Here is a 17,444-nt window from a genome sequence, read left to right on the forward strand (position 1 = left end):
AATTCGAGAGAATGACGCAGGGCTAAATTCTTTCTGTTTCCCAAACATCCAATTAAAGGCCATTTGAATGCCACACAACCACTTTAAATTTGGTCCACTGGGAGCCAAGTGCAAAGACAAATAAACAAAAAAAAAAAGCTCATCCGACAACAGTGGAAAGTGGTGGGAACACTGTGCTAAATATTGGAATTACCACGATAACAGGCTGATTTTTCACTTTCATCATTTTGCATTTTTTATCTCCAACCAAATTCAATTTAGGATGGATGTGGCAAAGCGGCAGAAACTTTACATTCCTTAAATGAATGAGTGACATCCTGTAGTACACTCATGATGAGTCACAGACCTTTCCCTTTGTCTCTGCTGAGAAATCGGGTCATTTAATGCTTTGAAGAGTGTGTAAACGACAAAAGATGCTCTGGATCCCCATTCCTGTGGGCGTAGACTCCCCTCTGGTTATTTTCAGAGTCTTACTCTGAGATTACGACACCACAAAACTAGCCCAGCTAGTTTGGGATGCTCTGCTGGAAAGAATTGGATTGTTTCTCCTGGTACTCACAGTAGTAGAGTCAGTACTGCACAGTGGAAGGTATCATATTATCTGCTACTGTTGCAGTCATATTTCTATAATTATCATTGTTGTGCTTCTCTGTGTCTCTCTCTTCTGTCTCCCTCTTCTTCTTTCTCTCTCAACCCAACCGGTCAAGGCATATGGCCACCCCCCTAGAGCCCTCTTCTACTTGAGGTTTCCTCTTAAAGAGGAATTTTCCCTTGCTGCTGTCACCAGGTGCTTGCTCATGGAGGAATGTTGGGGACTCTGTAAATGAAAGAGTAGCCTAAAGTCTAGACCTGCTCTATATGAAAAGTCCCCTGTTGTGATTTGGTGCTTTATAATAAACCATTGGTGTTCCATGAGCACTGCTGGACGGTGCTGTGTAGTAGTTTTTATGTATTTTACGAAGGATGTGTGTCATGTGGACATCAGATTTTGGATTGCTTTCTTTCTTCTTGTGTGTAAGTTTATTGTATTGTGTATATTAAGGTTTGTCTGCACACTTTACACCAATTTCCTTCTGGGATAATAATAATAATAAAGTTAAAGATGTGAGAATCTGGCAACCATTTATAGACTATACTAGAGCCAAGCTTCTAACTCCCCCACCTTTTTAAACTTAACTTCCTATCAAATAAGTTCTGGTCCTGTATCTATTTCAGTGTTTTCAATCCTCCTCAAATGAGTATTAATTTAATTGATTTTAACTATCTACCTTTTTCCCTCAGTTTATGTTTTATTTTAGTTATCATTATGTGGGATGAGGAGGTGTAGTGGACTATTTCACTTCTGACCACTAGAGGGAGGTAAAAGACAAAAGCGGCGCTGGTATTAGAGGTGAGATAGCGGGGCTGGGCTTGGTGTAGGAGGGGAGGAACTGTCACAGTTTCTTTTGAAAGCCGATGGAGTAGAGACGAGCCAAGAAAGCACGCTGCTCAGACTACAGTCATACACACACTCACACATACACACATACATAGATTCAGAGACACACACACACGCGACGGACTCCTCGTGGCTGAGCCGGGCCGGCATCAGGCGACACACCGGACCGAGACAGACACAGAGAAGGAGAAGAAAGAGGAAACTCAACCAACGATGTCGGGCTTAAAAAAGAGAAACTCTAACTCCCCGGTGGACAGGGAGGAGGACAGGCAGGTCACGGAGAGGATGCTTTCCCCTGTAAACGGCGGGGAGAAGGGGGACACCAACCAGGATGGAGCACTGGGAAGCGATGCTAACAAGGACCCCAACAACGCCGGCGGAGGAGGAGGAGGGGGTACCACGGTTGTCCTAAAAAGAACCATCACCCTGATGAACGGCGTGGCGATCATCGTCGGCACCATCATCGGCTCGGGCATCTTCGTCACCCCGACCGGCGTGGTGAGGGAGGCCGGTTCAGTGGGTCTGTCCCTGATTGTGTGGGCGGTGTGCGGGGTCTTCTCCACGGTGGGAGCCCTTTGCTACGCAGAGCTGGGGACCACCATCAGCAAGTCTGGAGGAGACTACGCTTACATCCTGGAGGTGTACGGCTCGCTACCGGCTTTCCTCAAGCTCTGGATCGAGTTGCTCATCATCCGGCCGTCCTCACAGTACATCGTCGCCTACGTTTTCGCCACCTACCTCCTCAAACCCATATTCCCGGTGTGTCCGGTGCCGGAGAACGGGGCGAAGCTGGTGGCCTGCCTCTGCATCCGTGAGTAGCCGAGACAAGGGGCCATGCTGAGCCATGCTGCCCATAGATGATGCAACTTCATGGGTTATTGTTATTGTATGTGCGTGTGTGTGTGTGTGTGTGTGTGTGTGTGTGTGTGTGTGTGTGTGTGTAGAGTGATGCAATGAAACTTCCTGTGTGTGTGACGGAGGAGACATATACAACATTATAACACTCACATACACACACCCACACACATTGTATTATTAAAATAATGTATGTGGGGTCGCGTGAGATGTTTAATGAGGGGCACGCGCGCACACTTCACCTATCATACCAATCCACGCGCGCAGTGGTGAAAAACGTCGCGTTGTTACGTCAGCCAGGTGTAATAATTGCTCGAGACGTCAAGTGTGATATCAATTACGGTAAACACGTACTTGAGTTTTCACGTATTTATATGAAATTATTAGTGAATTTGTTTAATTTTGAAACACAATTATCTTTTTATGAGAATGAATGTGTTCATGAACTGTTTGAATGACTCTCAAACTAACAAGTAATGACGGTATAAAGCTTTTAAAGATGCTAATATTAGGAGCCTAAACACTGTGTATTTGACTGCGTAGGAACAATGTAGTCAAGTATGAAATTGACTTAATATATAGAAGTTTAATAAGATGAATTGAAGTGAATTTGGCGGGCTAAGTTTAGTTGTGCAGCGCATTAAACAACAAGTAGACAATTAACATAACGTAACATTATAAGAAATAAGTATTTAAAAAGACACCTAAATACAATTTTAAATGAGTTAAATAAAATAAAAAACATAAGCAAAAATAGAATAAGAAATAGAAGACAAAACAGTTGAATACATATTTACAGTGCAGTGTAGAGAATTAAAAAAAAAAAAAAATTACATTTAGTCAGCAACCACATTTAAAAGAGTTTTCTGGCAGTGTGTTCCAAATATGTGAAGCATAGAAACTGAGCTGAACTGTTTTCAAGTTCAACAAGCTGAGTTATAATATTCATTTAATCACCACTAGGGGACAGTTTTAGTCTCTTTTATCTCAGAACACATCTTGTGCTAATAAATGACCCTCTTCCATCAAAGAAGGATGATTCCTCCATGTAAAATAAATCATTTCATTCAATTCAACCATAATTGTTATGCTGCATTTAAACTCAGTCAATGTTTGTTTTAGCCTGCAGACAGTTCATGGTCAGTTTAAAATGTGTGTTTGTTGTTTCACAAACACATTGTTTTGTAAGGTGTCTTAACAAGATTAACTCTGGATTATTCAGCTGCTTTAGCCTGTTAGCCTCGGCCTCTGCTGGTGGTTTCTTTTCTCTTTTATTTCCTGTTACAAATATCACCTCACACCCCATCTCTAGCTGAATATTGTTACATGTGACAGTTTGTATACATACATATTAATGTGTGTGTGTGTGTGTGTGTGAGGTGCTGGCTAATAACCCTCATTCCTAATCTTCATATTGACTGAAGGCTAAATCCTGGCTGAGACCACATGACAAAGCTGCGGACTGAAAGGCTCACTTATCTGTGTGTGTGTGTGTCTGTGTGTCTGTGTGTGTGTCTGTGTGTCTGTGTGTCTGTGTGTGCGTGTGCGTGTGTGTGTGTGTGTGTGTGTGTGTGTGTGTGTGTGTGTGTGTGTGTGTGTGCGCATGCTTGTGGTGTTGGCAGTAGGGTTGTCAGGGTCACTGTGAGGGTGAGCGCCAAATCTCCCCTCTCTCTCTCACACACACACACACACATACATCCATAGGTCTATTTTTGTGTGAGTTATTGTTCCATTTGACCCCTTTTCTGTGGGGGTTTGTCAAAGTCACACATGGGTACATTTGTGCACTCTATGTACTTACATATATATATACCCAAGTATTTGTCAGGTATGTGTGTGTGTGTGTGTGTGTGTGTGTGACCGTCCACTGTACTCCAGCTCTCTCTCTCTTTGTCTTGGTCTCTATAACACACAGAGCCTCATTGTGCTCTGTTTCGTCTTTCTGTTGTGGGCCCCGACCTAATTTAGGGGCTTTGAAGGGACCTGCTGCTTTAGTTAATCACTTTTAATGTGGTCCAGGGTTTAGTGGGGCCACTTCAACATCTCTGGAGTGTGTGTGTGTGTGTGGTATAGGAGGAGGAGGAGGAGGAGAAGGGGAGGGGTGGGTGGGTGGATACCAGCACTGTACATTTGCGGGTGAAAGAAAGAGGGGGTACGGTGAAAAGGATTTGATCCCCTGAAGAATCTGTTTAACATATCTTTGAATTCATATCCAGCTTCCACACACACACACACACACACACACACACACACACACACACACACACACACACACACACAACTTATCATGTCATTGATAGAAGACAGCAGTAAAGAGTCGTTCTGTAAAGCTGCGGGCCCCTCACTCTCTCATTCTCTCACTCTCTGGCTTTGTCTCTCTCTCTACAGTCTTGTTGACCTTCGTGAACTGCTACAGTGTGAAGGCAGCCACCAGAGTCCAGGACTTCTTTGCCGCGGCTAAGCTCCTGGCACTCGGACTGATCATCATCATCGGCTTCGTCAGGATTGGCCTAGGTACCCCTGCGCCGACACCGACCACACACACACACACAGTCACAATATACTGTACACAGCAAAGTAAACCAGTTTCCTATGAGATGCTTCAGTTTAAACAGCCCCACCCCCCACGACTCATGTGACACACCGTCCAACAGTTATACAGTTTGTGCTCCAGAGGATTTTCATATCAACACTAGAGCTGCAAAACTTAATCTAAAAACCGTTGGTCACTTTTTTTGAAGCAAAAATGATAAAGATGGTTTGTTTTCAGCTTCTCACATGTGGCAATTTAATGCTTTTCTTTGGCATGTTTGATGGTAAAATCGTATCTGTGGGTTTTGTACAGAAGAAGAAATCTGAAAACGTCACCTTTGACTCTGAGAAACTAAAACAGACATTAAAACATTTTATAGACACGTAAAGAAGGGACACCTGCACACTGGCATACAACCGCAACGTTATGTATATATTCAAATATCTGTATTGAGCTAGTGAAGACAGAGTGCAGGTGGAAGTCCCTCTCTTTTTAATACACCCCTGCTTCACCGACGCACCTGTCACAAGGACTACTCAGGTGTGCAGGAATGTCTTTTAAAGACACAATGAAATATTGTATTAATATCACTCCAGCTCTACCAGCATGTGACCTTAATATCATTTATTCTTTTGAATGCATGTTGATTTCTTTACACCGGCCACATTTTGACATATACTTGTATTATACTTATACTTACACAAAATCAGCAAATACTTGAGAATACACACATATGAAAGCAGGTGCAATGGCTCTAAAGAAACCGGGTATGCTTTAAAATGTATCTAAAAGCAACATTTAGAAAACTATTTCAAGCTGGACTTTCATATCACACCGATCAAACCAAATCAACCAAAATTTCAATCTGAGGCACTTCTTTCGGTTCTGATATAAGTCAGTGACATGATCAAAGAAGTAAATAATCACTCGAGACTACAGATAAATCTTACCGACAACTGAATTTATAAAAAGAGTTAAAATCAAATGTGTTTTCTATGCCTATGAAAGGTTCAGTGTAGAATATAGTAATAATAATAAAAGATGAGTCCTCCTGACGAGTATAAATGCAACAAGCACACACCCTTTGGGGTTAATGCCTCTTGCAAGTTGTTGTTTGTTTATGCAGATGCCAGTTAAAGTACCAGTTGGCTTACAGTGTACACAGAAATACAGCCAAACATCCAGCTGTCCTCAAAGCAGATACACCCAGTATGTGTAGAAACTCATCCAGAGGAAATGCTTAATTTTTTCTCAGTGTGGTTAGTGCCACGTGGCATGAAACAGGAAGTGGTTAATTTAACCAGAACCCCTTCTTGAACAGTACTCCCTCTGCAGTGTGGTTTTCCTGCTGATATGTTTTCGTCTCCTCCTCTGACATAAACACACAGCCTCAGTCTCTGCAACTTAAACCATTCATTTAAAAAAAAAGTAGTGATTCATTTAAAGCGGCTCGAGTAGATTTCTCAGTTTGCGCGTGTTTCTGTGACGGTGTAACCACGACGACTATAATCTTATACGCGAAACACAATTGCTCTAAAGTCAAGATGAATGATAAAAGAATGTTTTAATTAAGATAATCCTGAAAGACAAATAAGCTTTAGTTGACGGCTGAGACCCGTGAACTTTTTCTCAGTTTGAACCCACGTCACCCCCCCAACCCCCCCGCCTATCCGATCGAGCTCCGGCATCGTAGTCCCGGTCCGGCCAAAGTTAATCTCAGCCGGGTCTTGTTGTCTTTGTTCCATCTGAGTGGTGAATCCCTGGAGGTTGAGTAGCTGCTGTTTAGCTCTCTGGAGTCGGGCCGAACTCTCATTAAGACCACGGCGTGGTGTGAAGCGCCGCCAAAACCCCCCCCCCCCACAAAAAAACAGGAGGATAGCACAGAGAAAAGAAAAGCACACAATGGCTCTTAAGCAGAACACAGCGCCTTTCATTTGGAAAGTCTTCTCATTAGCCGCAAGAAATCTGAGTCACACAAAGACTCGGGCGGTCAGTTTGAACGAGCAAGAACCCGAGTCCCTTTTACTCTGAATTAACAGACTGTGGAGGGATTGTTGGAGAAGGTATTTTATCACAGCAGGAAGTAAACTCTGCCCTCTACAGGAAGGATGAGACCCTCCAGAAAGAAAAGACTTCTTGTCATAGAAATGGCACTAATCACCTCTATGGTTTACTGTCCCACATACTAAAGGTGGCATAATACCTTCTTTCCTCCTACTTCTACCAGGTAGCTGTAGGCTTACCCCCCTTTTCCCCCCTCCCATGTTTGCGTCTTTGCTGCCAAGCCACGGCGCGCTGTGCTCCTATCCGTCTCTGCAGCGAGGCCGTCGTTCCGCTGTCCTCCAAAAGCAAAACCGGTACACCAGATCAGCATGAGATGAGAGCGAATCTGCGCTCTGTTGATTCTGAAAAACACTGAGAGGAAACCCACTAAAAAGAGGGAAGTCAACTCACTCTGTGCCAAGCCATGTGCGTTGAATATGAATGAGCCAGTGCAAGACACAGGCTCACAGATAGTTGCAAAGAAAATGGCGTTACAGATGAGCAGCCAGATGTGGACGGCTTTGGACGCATTTGTAAATTTGTCGAAGTTCTGTTCTATCAGATTGTTACGCATTCACCCTCCAGAATTAGTCGTTTAAGAAGGGACGCCTGCGGAGAAGTCACAGAGTTTAAACTGAAGTGGAGCTCATGCAGACTGAGGGGGGATTGTGTTGAGCGGCCGACCACACCAGCAATGTGTTTACTCCAGCTGTCTGCAGCCCAGACCTCACCATCACCTCTTAGCCTTTGACTTCACGTCTGATGTTGACCCCTGTACTCTAAAGTTTTTTCATAAGTGTCAGTTGAACTCAAAGTGCAACACCAAACCTACAGTATTTATTTTCTTCCTACAAACACACTCTGTCTGTTAGTACCATTTTAAACAATCTACAAAAGACGTACAACTGGCCCTCAGGTTCCCTAACAGTCACCATTACTCTGTCTGGCTCTAATTTCAGAACTTTGATTAAATATTACGTTTCTTCTGAAGTAGGTCACTCACTGGCAGCATTTAAAGGTTTTCAAAGTCTTACATCTCCTTTGTGTCACCGAGTTTGAACACAGTTGGACCAGTTTTTACTATCAGGCATGACAGAGCCTGAGAAATTCACCTATAGCACCTGCTGGCAGTAGATTCCCAATGCAATGTCCCAACACAAGTTTTCTCCTTCATCTCACACACACACAAAAACATAGTGGGCGGAAGAACAGTCTGTCTGTTTGTGTAGAGGTCAGAGGTCAGAGGTCGCAGATCAGCTGACTGGTGGACAAACAGGACTTCAACACTGACTAGAATTGTTCAGACGTGGAGGGAGTCTCTCTGTCGCTGATGAATGACTTAGTTGTAGTTGCTAGTGTGGAGTCAGATTCATGAAAAAGTTTGTTTCCTCCGCCAAAAGTAATGATGTCAGACAGGTGAAGAGGCGGGGGGACTGAAAGGAGGGAGAGGCAAAGTTACCATGGCAACAAAGAGGCCTCATGAAGCCAGCGATTGCTCATAATGATTGAAAATGTTGCGCATCTTGTGACGCTTACTTTGATTTAATTTATGCTTTGGTGAAAGGTTTGATTTGTCTCCATGGTAACCATACACTATCCTCAAGCTGGCTTCTTTAGTTACATTATATGATCCGGACCAGGACTAATTAAACAAGGACATTACAAGTTATCTAAATTTGCAGCCCAAAATATCAATAAGGAAGTTCAGTGAAAACTACTGAATCTCCATGGCGACGTTAGCAACACTACCCAATCACATCACACAATGAAATCAACGGTGTCTGTGACAAATTCTCCAGGTGCGTGACACATTTCTGTTGAGTGACATTTATCAAAGGTGTCTAGCCACCATAAATCAGCCCTCACTCTTCTCTGATTGGCTGAAAAGGCTCCGTAAATAGTAGCAGATTATCTAAACCAGCAGCTTGAAACATGCTGTGTGTGTGTGAGGGATTAACGCACGAGTATCACAAATATTTGTCTAAAAACCCAAAGTTAGAAGGATTTTCCACTCAATGAATCGCTAGTAACTCAATTGTTCAACATATTCTTTTGTCTAGCCTCACACAAGTCCAGCGGATGAAGATGAATCCCGTTGATCTCGACCAAATAACAAGCTTCAGCTCCGTCAGCCCTCCTGCAGTTCATACTGGAGTACAAACAGGAGCTGCATCCGCCTTTTTTTATTCTCCGAGTAATGTTAATCTACATAAATTGAACGAAACACTTCTTGTTTAACAATTGTTTATGTGTGTGGTTGTAGCCTGAAGCCTACTCATTTGTAACTCTAGTCCTTTGCTAGCATTTAATCTGATGGCCTTTTCATCACAGAGCTTCTAATAACTGTTTATCTGAAACACCTCCAGCTTTAGACAAAGACTGGGTGTATGGCTGTGATAACAATAACAAACTCACCTGCCATTGCTGACATCCTATTGGCTGTCACAGCACTCTCTGGCTCCCTGTATTCACCACCCTGTGTGTGTGTGTGTGTGAGTGTGTGCGCACTCATAAGATCAGAGCCTGCTGGTGTCTCAGATTAGAGAGCAGTTTAATCTGATTAGCTGCAGTAAACCTGAGATATCTCAATCTGACACTCGCCCGCACCGTCTGGAAGACAAAATAGGCTAGTCTCTTGTCCGCTCCATTAGTCTCCCCCCTTTCTTCGTCTCTCTGTCTACTTGCAACACAATCATCGACACACATGTTTTTCTCATGTAAACTCTCTGCCTCACTGGTTTCTCCTTGGTTGAGTCAGTGGTTGGCACAGCTCTCTCTGAGGTGCTGATGGATATAAGGTGTGTGTTTGTGCAATGGGAGTGTCCTAAGTTTGAACCAGTCAACCTGCATAACTCCATTTTATCTCAGCCTTTAGAGGTGGGCATAAACCATGTAATGCCTTTGCTCTGATCCACCGTCTCTTTAAACTCAATGTAAACTCAGTCACTGCAGGTATGCACCATAATAGCCTTAAATCAAAGCCTTTTGGACTCTCACCAAGTGCTCCCTGTATTGATGAGGTGACATGTGGAGGGTGGTAATTTGTAATCCCAGCCCCACCGCCTGCTATTATTACAGTGGGCAGAGAATCGGGGACACAGGTAATCCTTTAAACTGTTTTTGTTAGCTCAGTGCAACCAGTGACTACAAAATCCTACAAGCAACACAGAGTTCATTTCTTATCCACATCCTACACGTGTGTATTTTAATAATGATGATCATTTAAATTGCATCTCATCATTTTCTGTGAATTTCACCTGAACATATTTAAACTTAAACTGAGGCAGCATCATTGAAAAACTGACAAAGATAAGACCTTTGAGAAGGAAGTTTTTAGATATATTTTTAAAGGGATATTTCCACATTTTTGTAAAAACATTGTCTGTGTGTTCAGTATGGAGTTAAAGCCAGGAGTTGAATGGGGGGGGGGCTCACCCTAGAGAAAAATGTTAAACTATTCCTTCTAAAGACATATGCTTGGTAAAATAGAAGAGCACCAAATTAGTGACAGTAAACACAGTCCTTTCTGTTCTTTTTTCCGTTTAGAAGCTAAATCCGTCTACTCCCTGTTATTAAACCCAGCCAATTTCAACTGGGTCACCAGAGGAAAGAAACTCCAGTTTTCTTTCATTCAGTCCTTGCTAGTGTGTGTTCTGCATAGTTCATACATATTTCATTCTGTGTGGGTGTGTGTGTGTGTGTGTGTGTGTATCACTTTCACTGCCTGGCACCGGTATCATGTGATCAGTTTATCACAGCTCTGAGTGTTTCCCAACCAGCGTAGTGGAACAGTGCAAGGTGAGGACAGTGAAGGGGGGGAAAGAATGAGGCGTGAGAAAAGGTGACACAAAGAGGGAGAAGGAGGATTTTTTTTAAAACGTGATGACTCACACGTGAGGTGATTGTGTTTGTCCACAAGCTGTTTTTCTCTTATCACTTCTCGCAAAACAAAGGCTGAGCAGGCTTTAAAAGGAAGGAAAAGAGCAGCACTTTTCCACTGTAAAAGAACTCCTAAAGGTTACGATCATATCAGGCGTTCCACTGAATTCAAGCCTCACAGATGATACAGAGCTGGGTATCTGTGTAGAGAAATGGGCAACCAAGGCCTGCGGTGAACTGTGGTCTCGTCAGTTTCATACAAATACACATAAACATACCTTTACTGGAACAAGGCCTAAGTTTGTTGACACAGCAATAAAACCAAGCTGAGCTGTCAAACACACGATTTAGCAGGTGAGATTTCAGCGTCTTAGATATTGTAATCTCTGTCATGTTATGTCTGATATCTGTCAAACACTTCCTCCAAGACATGTCAAACCTGCTGTTACTGCCAGACAGAGTGCGTCTGTATGCCAAACATCTGTCATCTCAGCTCAACTCAAGTTCGCTTTGAGCACTATGAACCTAAAGCGTAACCAAATACTATTATTGGAAATTGTAGTCATTATATATACAGAGTGTAAGTAAGTGTGGAGCCCTTATTGATACTGATATCAATATCTATCGGTTTATCATCAAACTATTAAAGAACATCAGCTATACCACCCATGTCCAAACCAGGACCCAGAGCAGCACTGTGGAGCAGAACATCCACAAGTCTGTCCGTTTAGAGGGAGGAGCAGAACACGAGTCAGTCGGTCAGACAGACAGACAGACGGCTCGGACGTTTCCCATGCTGCATAGTGGCTTAGGGCTAACCCTCCCAGTACCAACACTGCCCGGGGCTGTTGGTTTAGTAACCGTCGCTGCGTCTGAGAATGTGTGTACGTGTTTGTGGGGGAGCTGCTCCATCAGGAATTCAGCACAGATTCCCCCCCCCCCCATCAAACCAGCAGGAACCTGGAGGTCAGAGAAGAGAGGAGGCGTAAATCCTCCCAGCGGCTGATCCATGAGGTTGAAATACTAACGCAACAACAGCTGATCTGCTTTTGAGCAAGGCACCAAACCGACAGCTTTTTCGCTGTGTGGATCTCTCTCTCTCTCTCTCTCTCTTTCCCTCTCTCTCTCTCTCTCTTTCCCTCTCCGTCTTTTCCCTATAGTGCCCCCTGTCAGCGTTCACTGTGACTGTCCCCCGCCTGAGGTGGATCCGCGGGGTCACGCCACAGTCTGGGCCTCTTATTGAGCGTCTCAGCCTGTCTGAACTCCATTAAATTCTGCAAGTCCTTCGCTTGATCCACATACTGAGACGGATTTGAGCTGAATGTCTGTTTGACCCCCCTCACACCCACCACCACTAAAGCTTTTTGTGTGTGTGTGTTCAGTTCAAACACAGATCATTGTTTCATTTATGGTTTCCAAAGCTCAGGTTGTCCCAGACTGACTCGTTAACTTGCCTGCAGAGGAATAACTCAGACAGGCTGATTTGGGCTTTTCTCCTCATCCTAACCCCTCCTTCACTGTTATTTCTCCTCTTCCTCTTTTCTCCGTCGTCACCAGGCGACATAGAGTATCTTCTTCCAGAGAATTCCTTCAAGGGGACCAAAACCGAGTTCGGCAGCATCGGCCTGGCACTCTACAGTGGTCTGTTCGCTTATGGCGGCTGGTAAGTTAAAACATTACTTACTGGATCACTATCCAGCTTTCCATTTAGGATCAGACTTATTAAGAATTACCACATCGTATCATTTGGTGGTGACCCCAGATGTTTGTACATCATTAACATTCTGGTCAGTCTAATCATTTATTAAACCAAACAAGCATCTTAAGTTTTTAACACAGTTTTGAAATTCAACCTATCCGTCATCCTTTTTAATGTATCGATTTGTGTCGTTTGTCTGTTTTTACCGCACGACTGATCTTCTTCTGCTTCCAGGAACTACTTGAACTTTGTCACCGAGGAGATGATCGAGCCTTACAAGTGAGTATCAATGAACTGATTCCAACGCCGTAAAGATAGCACACAGACTTGTTTGGAGAAGAGTGGACGAAGGGGACGGGCGCTTCCATCCTTAACCTCTCTCCGTCTGCTCGTCTTCCTCAGAAACCTTCCTCGCGCCATCATCATCTCTCTGCCCATCGTGACCGTAGTGTACGTTCTCACCAACCTGGCGTACTTCACCACCCTCAGCCCTCAACAGATGCTCGACTCTGAGGCGGTGGCTGTGGTGAGTGTTTGGAGCCGTGCGCTGTAAATGAATGTTGTTGTTATTAACTTCCCTTTTTAAACAGCTCACTGCGGCTGTTCCTCCCCCTCCCCTCCCCCCCTCCCACCTACTACATTAAAACTGATCCGATGTCAACAGATCTCCAAAATGACCACATTTTACTTTGTGGAAATGATTGCAGCTCTGTAACAACGACATTGCATTTCCTGTGACTTTCTTCAAAGTAGAAGCTACCCCATACTTTTTTTAATATGAATTAGTAACAACAACAGCAGGAAATTAGATGCAGAAATCGGAGAGATAAAATAAAAAAGCTAAAGCTGGTTCACACGCTGCATCGTTTCCTACGTGTGAAAGCAAACTGTCTCCAGCGCAAGAATGACATCATATGCAGAGAGGTCATTACTGAATGTATATGCATTTAATGACAAAATGCTGCAGACCTTTTATTAGTATTTGATTTTAATAGAAATGTTGAACTTTAAGGTGAAATCATTGACATAAAAATAAATCACTACTGCATCATCGGTCATTTGCCTCAGTGTCCCTCTGGATGTAACATGGATATGCACATGGACTTATTCCAGTAGTAAATATAATATGTTTTATTAAGCCTGTGTGTGTGTGTGTGTGTGTGTCTTGCAGGATTTTGGTAACTATTACCTGGGTCCGATGGCGTGGATCATCCCCGTGTTTGTAGGTCTGTCCTGCTTTGGATCAGTCAACGGCTCTCTGTTCACATCATCCAGGTAACACACACATATAAATACACACACACACACACACACACACACACACACACAGCATGTGAAAAAAAACATGAGCATTCTGTGTGTATGCATTCCTAGCTTTTGGGGAGAGGAGAGTTTAAAAGCATCCACGTTTTGTCATGGGACCAAATGTATGAATTTGAATCACTTATGGGTTTGTACTCACTGTCCTTGTCTTTCCTTCACTCTCAGGTTATTCTTTGTGGGTTCGAGGGAAGGTCACCTGCCCAGTTTGCTGTCAATGATCCACCCCACACTGCTGACCCCACTCCCCTCACTCATATTCACTGTATGTACTCTTGTTTTCAAATTCACTGTACCTCTCCTAGCAACAAAGTCCAAACTACCTTCTGCAGCTGATATCTGAGCTGTCAGAGTTTGTTTGTTTTTTTCTCATTGCACACTCTATGGTTTCTCTCTCCCCAGTGTGTGATGACGCTACTCTACGCTTTCTCCAACGACATTTTCTCCGTCATCAACTTCTTCAGCTTCTTCAACTGGCTCTGCATCGCCTTAGCAATCATCGGGATGATGTGGCTACGTTATAAGAAGCCCGAACTGGAGCGACCAATCAAGGTGAGCCAATCTAGCCTATCGGAATACAGGAAACAAACAGTACTGGGATGTAGATTACCCATAGTAACAAAAGGTACTTGTGTGTTTTAAAGTGCCTGTGTGTTGAATCGGCCACAACTCAGTCAGTGGCTAAATTAATACAGATGGAAAACTGAGGAATGAGAAGAGAATGAATATTAAAGAGTAGAAAAGTTAACTAGATGAAGATGTACAGACACACACAGACAGTTTTGAGATGAGTGGACATTAAAGTGGACCTACTCTGCCCAATTCCAGCTTTATATTTGTATTCTGGGACTCCACTAGTGTATCTTTGCATCAGTCATAGTTCAAAAAACTCATTTTATCTTCTTCTGTCCCTTTATGCAGCCCCTACACTTCAGCTTCTGTATGAAACAGGCCGTTTTAGCTCCTGTCTCTTTAAAGACCCCCCTCGCGATGAGCCCACTCTGTTCTGATTGGTTAGCTTTCGATTGATTGAGCGGTAAGCTTCACAGTTCCTTCTGGCCACTTGGGAGGTTAGGTATACAAACCAAGCCCACGGGAGTGCGCCAATTTGACATAGTGGCCGAACCGTGCAATTACAACCTACAGGTGCAACAGGGGCCTAAAAATCAATTTCCCCCACACACAGTCATGGGAAATAGAGCGGTTGTAAAATGGTAGATACATTTATTGAGCATCACAGCCCCAGGAAATTACTCTTTTTACTGTCAGGATTTGATCCATTAGGTCCGATAACATTTGGAAATGAAGCACTCAGAGCAGGGTGAAGCCTGGACTTTGGACTCTACATGCATTAACCTCAAGTTTTGGAACTTTGACCATGATGAACATGGATATCCACCATCATAACTGCACATAAATAACAGCAAACCACAAAAAGCATAAAATGTCAACTTTAAATCTCGCCTGTCACCATCGACTCCCACTCAAGTTATCTTTGGCAGCAGGAAATGTTTCTTTGTCTCACGCGACCAACAATGATCCATTCAGCAGAGCCCAGATGAATAGAGACTGATGGGAGATTAAAGGACAGAAGAGAAGCTGGATGCTTGTCAGCTGGTGTTCAGGCCTGTTGTGTGTGTGTGTGTGTGTGTGTGTGTGTGTGTGTGTGTGTGTGTGTGTACAAAGAGGAAGAGCACTGTACCTCCTGACTAGACCAGTTGCTGCAGGACTCCCCAACACACAGAGGACTATTGTATTGTGCCATTGTTGCACTTTCTTTGAATGAGTGTGTAAGCTTTGGCTTGTGATACCCTGTGTGTGTGTATGTGTGTTTATGTGTGTGTGAATCCCTTATTAGAGCCTGATGGGCGCCTTGACTCTACTCATCCGCTCACTGGCGCGGCGTTGTGTGTTGTTCAGAGTCTGTCAGGACAGTGAAGTGAAAGGCACATAGATTTATTGGCCCAGTGCAGCGTGCGCGTGTGTGTGTGTGTGTGCGTGTGTGTGTGTGTGTCTGGTGGGACAGTGGTGGCACTGTCTCTCAGCTGACCTCCATCTCCTTCTTTCAGTCTCCCACTCTAATTCATTCTCTCTTTCTTTCTCCTTTCTTTGTCTGTCGCATTCCTGCTGTTCAGCAGATTTGGAGCAGAGCTGCCGAGCCGCACTCAATTAAATTTACCCTTAAATCCTCTTTAGTTAAAAGTAACTTTACATCAGTACCTTGGTAAGATCAATGACACCTCCAGTTCACATTCAGTCTAGATTTAAATAAACACTACATGGCCAAAAGTTTGTGGACTCCTGAAAATGATCTCAGTTCAAAATCCTGAGTATTAATCTGCAGATATAACAGCCTCCGGTCATCAGTGCAGACATCTGTGAATGGGTTGAAGTCAAATTCATTCATATATGCATCTGGTTTTGTGCACTGGGGCATTTTTAAGCATGATTTAACAAGAGAGGGCGTTCCCCAGCCTGTTGCCACCAAGTTGGAAGCCGTTTATTGGCTACAACTATCGGATGGATTACCATGAAATTTGCTGCAGACATTCAAGTCCCTCTCAGGGTCAGCTGTAGCGAACATCATTTGTCCATTACTGACTTATAACCAAGAACCTGCAAAACTAATGGCATTGTCATCGGCCTCAGCTGCACTCTACATTTAGTGCTACGTTTCTAAATCTCAACATGCTAAACGAATGGAAAACATTCCCTGCCCTCTCTGTGTCCATGCATACAGTTTGAATGATCGCAGAAATCAATCCCTTTTAATGTCAGATGTTGTTTGTTCACTCATAAATACACACACACTGATTACCAATCCTGCCGTCTCCTCCTCCTCCTCCTCCTCCCCTCCCCGCAGGTGAACATTCTGCTGCCGTTGAGTTTCGTGCTCGCCTGCCTCTTCCTCATCATCGTCTCCATCTGGAAGACCCCGAAGGAGTGCGCCATCGGCTTCGGCATCATCGCCACTGGAGTGCCCTTCTACATGGTCGGAGTGGTGTGGCAGAACAAACCCAAGTGGATGCTGAACGGAATCTGTGAGTACATCTGACAACCCAAAAAAGTTTCTAAAGCTCTTCTTTTTTTTTTTTAGATCAGACATTGTTGATAATTGTCTCTCATTTGTGTGTGTGTGTGTGTGTGTGTGTTGCAGACTCGACCACGGCCTTCTGCCAGAAGGCGATGGAGGTGGTGCCTTAGGAGTCCTCAACACATTTCCTGCAGCCAGCGGCCAATAAGATTGCACCAACAGTGACCTCTGAGCTCTTACATCACAGCTGATGAAATATGATGTCTGTTGAACCCTTTCAGCTTATTCTCTCTCTCTCACACACACTCACACACTCTCTTACACACACACACACACACACACACACACACACACACACACACACACACACACACACACACACTCCCTCTCTACAGGGTTGCAAATAAGGACCTGACAAGACAGAAACATGCAGACGTCTGAAGCTACTGTGTCCTCAATCATTTTTCTTATGTTGTTGTTCTTTTGGTCTGTTACACGAGTTTTGACTATTATTAGTCACTAACTATCCTTTTGTAGGCTGTTACGTATTGTTATTGTTTTTTATGTTGCATTTCAATGAATTGTTTTAATTCTACTGTTATTTCTCTGAGTATGTCCGTTTAAAAATATCCTCCCTCACCAC

At 43.7% G+C, this 17,444-nt stretch overlaps 1 protein-coding gene across 1 annotated transcript; it reads left to right on the forward strand.

Annotated features, from left to right (window-relative positions):
• The first annotated feature begins 1,481 nt into the window (after nucleotides 1–1,481).
• Nucleotides 1,482–17,235, forward strand: slc7a5 (solute carrier family 7 member 5). The gene is made up of 10 exons (XM_062420189.1): nucleotides 1,482–2,249; nucleotides 4,682–4,807; nucleotides 12,306–12,411; nucleotides 12,682–12,726; nucleotides 12,850–12,973; nucleotides 13,619–13,722; nucleotides 13,936–14,032; nucleotides 14,170–14,319; nucleotides 16,631–16,808; nucleotides 16,925–17,235. The coding sequence occupies exons 1-10, from the start codon at nucleotides 1,652–1,654 to the stop codon at nucleotides 16,969–16,971; spliced, it is 1,575 nt and encodes a 524-aa protein (XP_062276173.1). The 5' UTR covers nucleotides 1,482–1,651; the 3' UTR covers nucleotides 16,972–17,235.
• The last annotated feature ends 209 nt before the right edge of the window (nucleotides 17,236–17,444 follow it).

The sequence above is a fragment of the Scomber scombrus genome, chromosome 6 (genome assembly GCF_963691925.1).
Source record: "Scomber scombrus chromosome 6, fScoSco1.1, whole genome shotgun sequence".
Taxonomy (NCBI): Eukaryota; Metazoa; Chordata; class Actinopteri; order Scombriformes; family Scombridae; genus Scomber; species Scomber scombrus.

What these genes read in the sequence shown, in the direction of transcription:
- slc7a5 (XM_062420189.1), top strand. Translation starts at nt 1,652, where the DNA reads ATGTCGGGCTTAAAAAAGAGAAACTCTAACTCCCCGGTGGACAGGGAG. An exon ending in ACTCTGAGGCGGTGGCTGTG is followed by an intron (nt 12,974 to 13,618) that starts GTGAGTGTTTGG and finishes TGTGTCTTGCAG; the next exon opens with GATTTTGGTAACTATTACCT. An exon ending in TCCCCTCACTCATATTCACT is followed by an intron (nt 14,033 to 14,169) that starts GTATGTACTCTT and finishes CTCTCTCCCCAG; the next exon opens with TGTGTGATGACGCTACTCTA.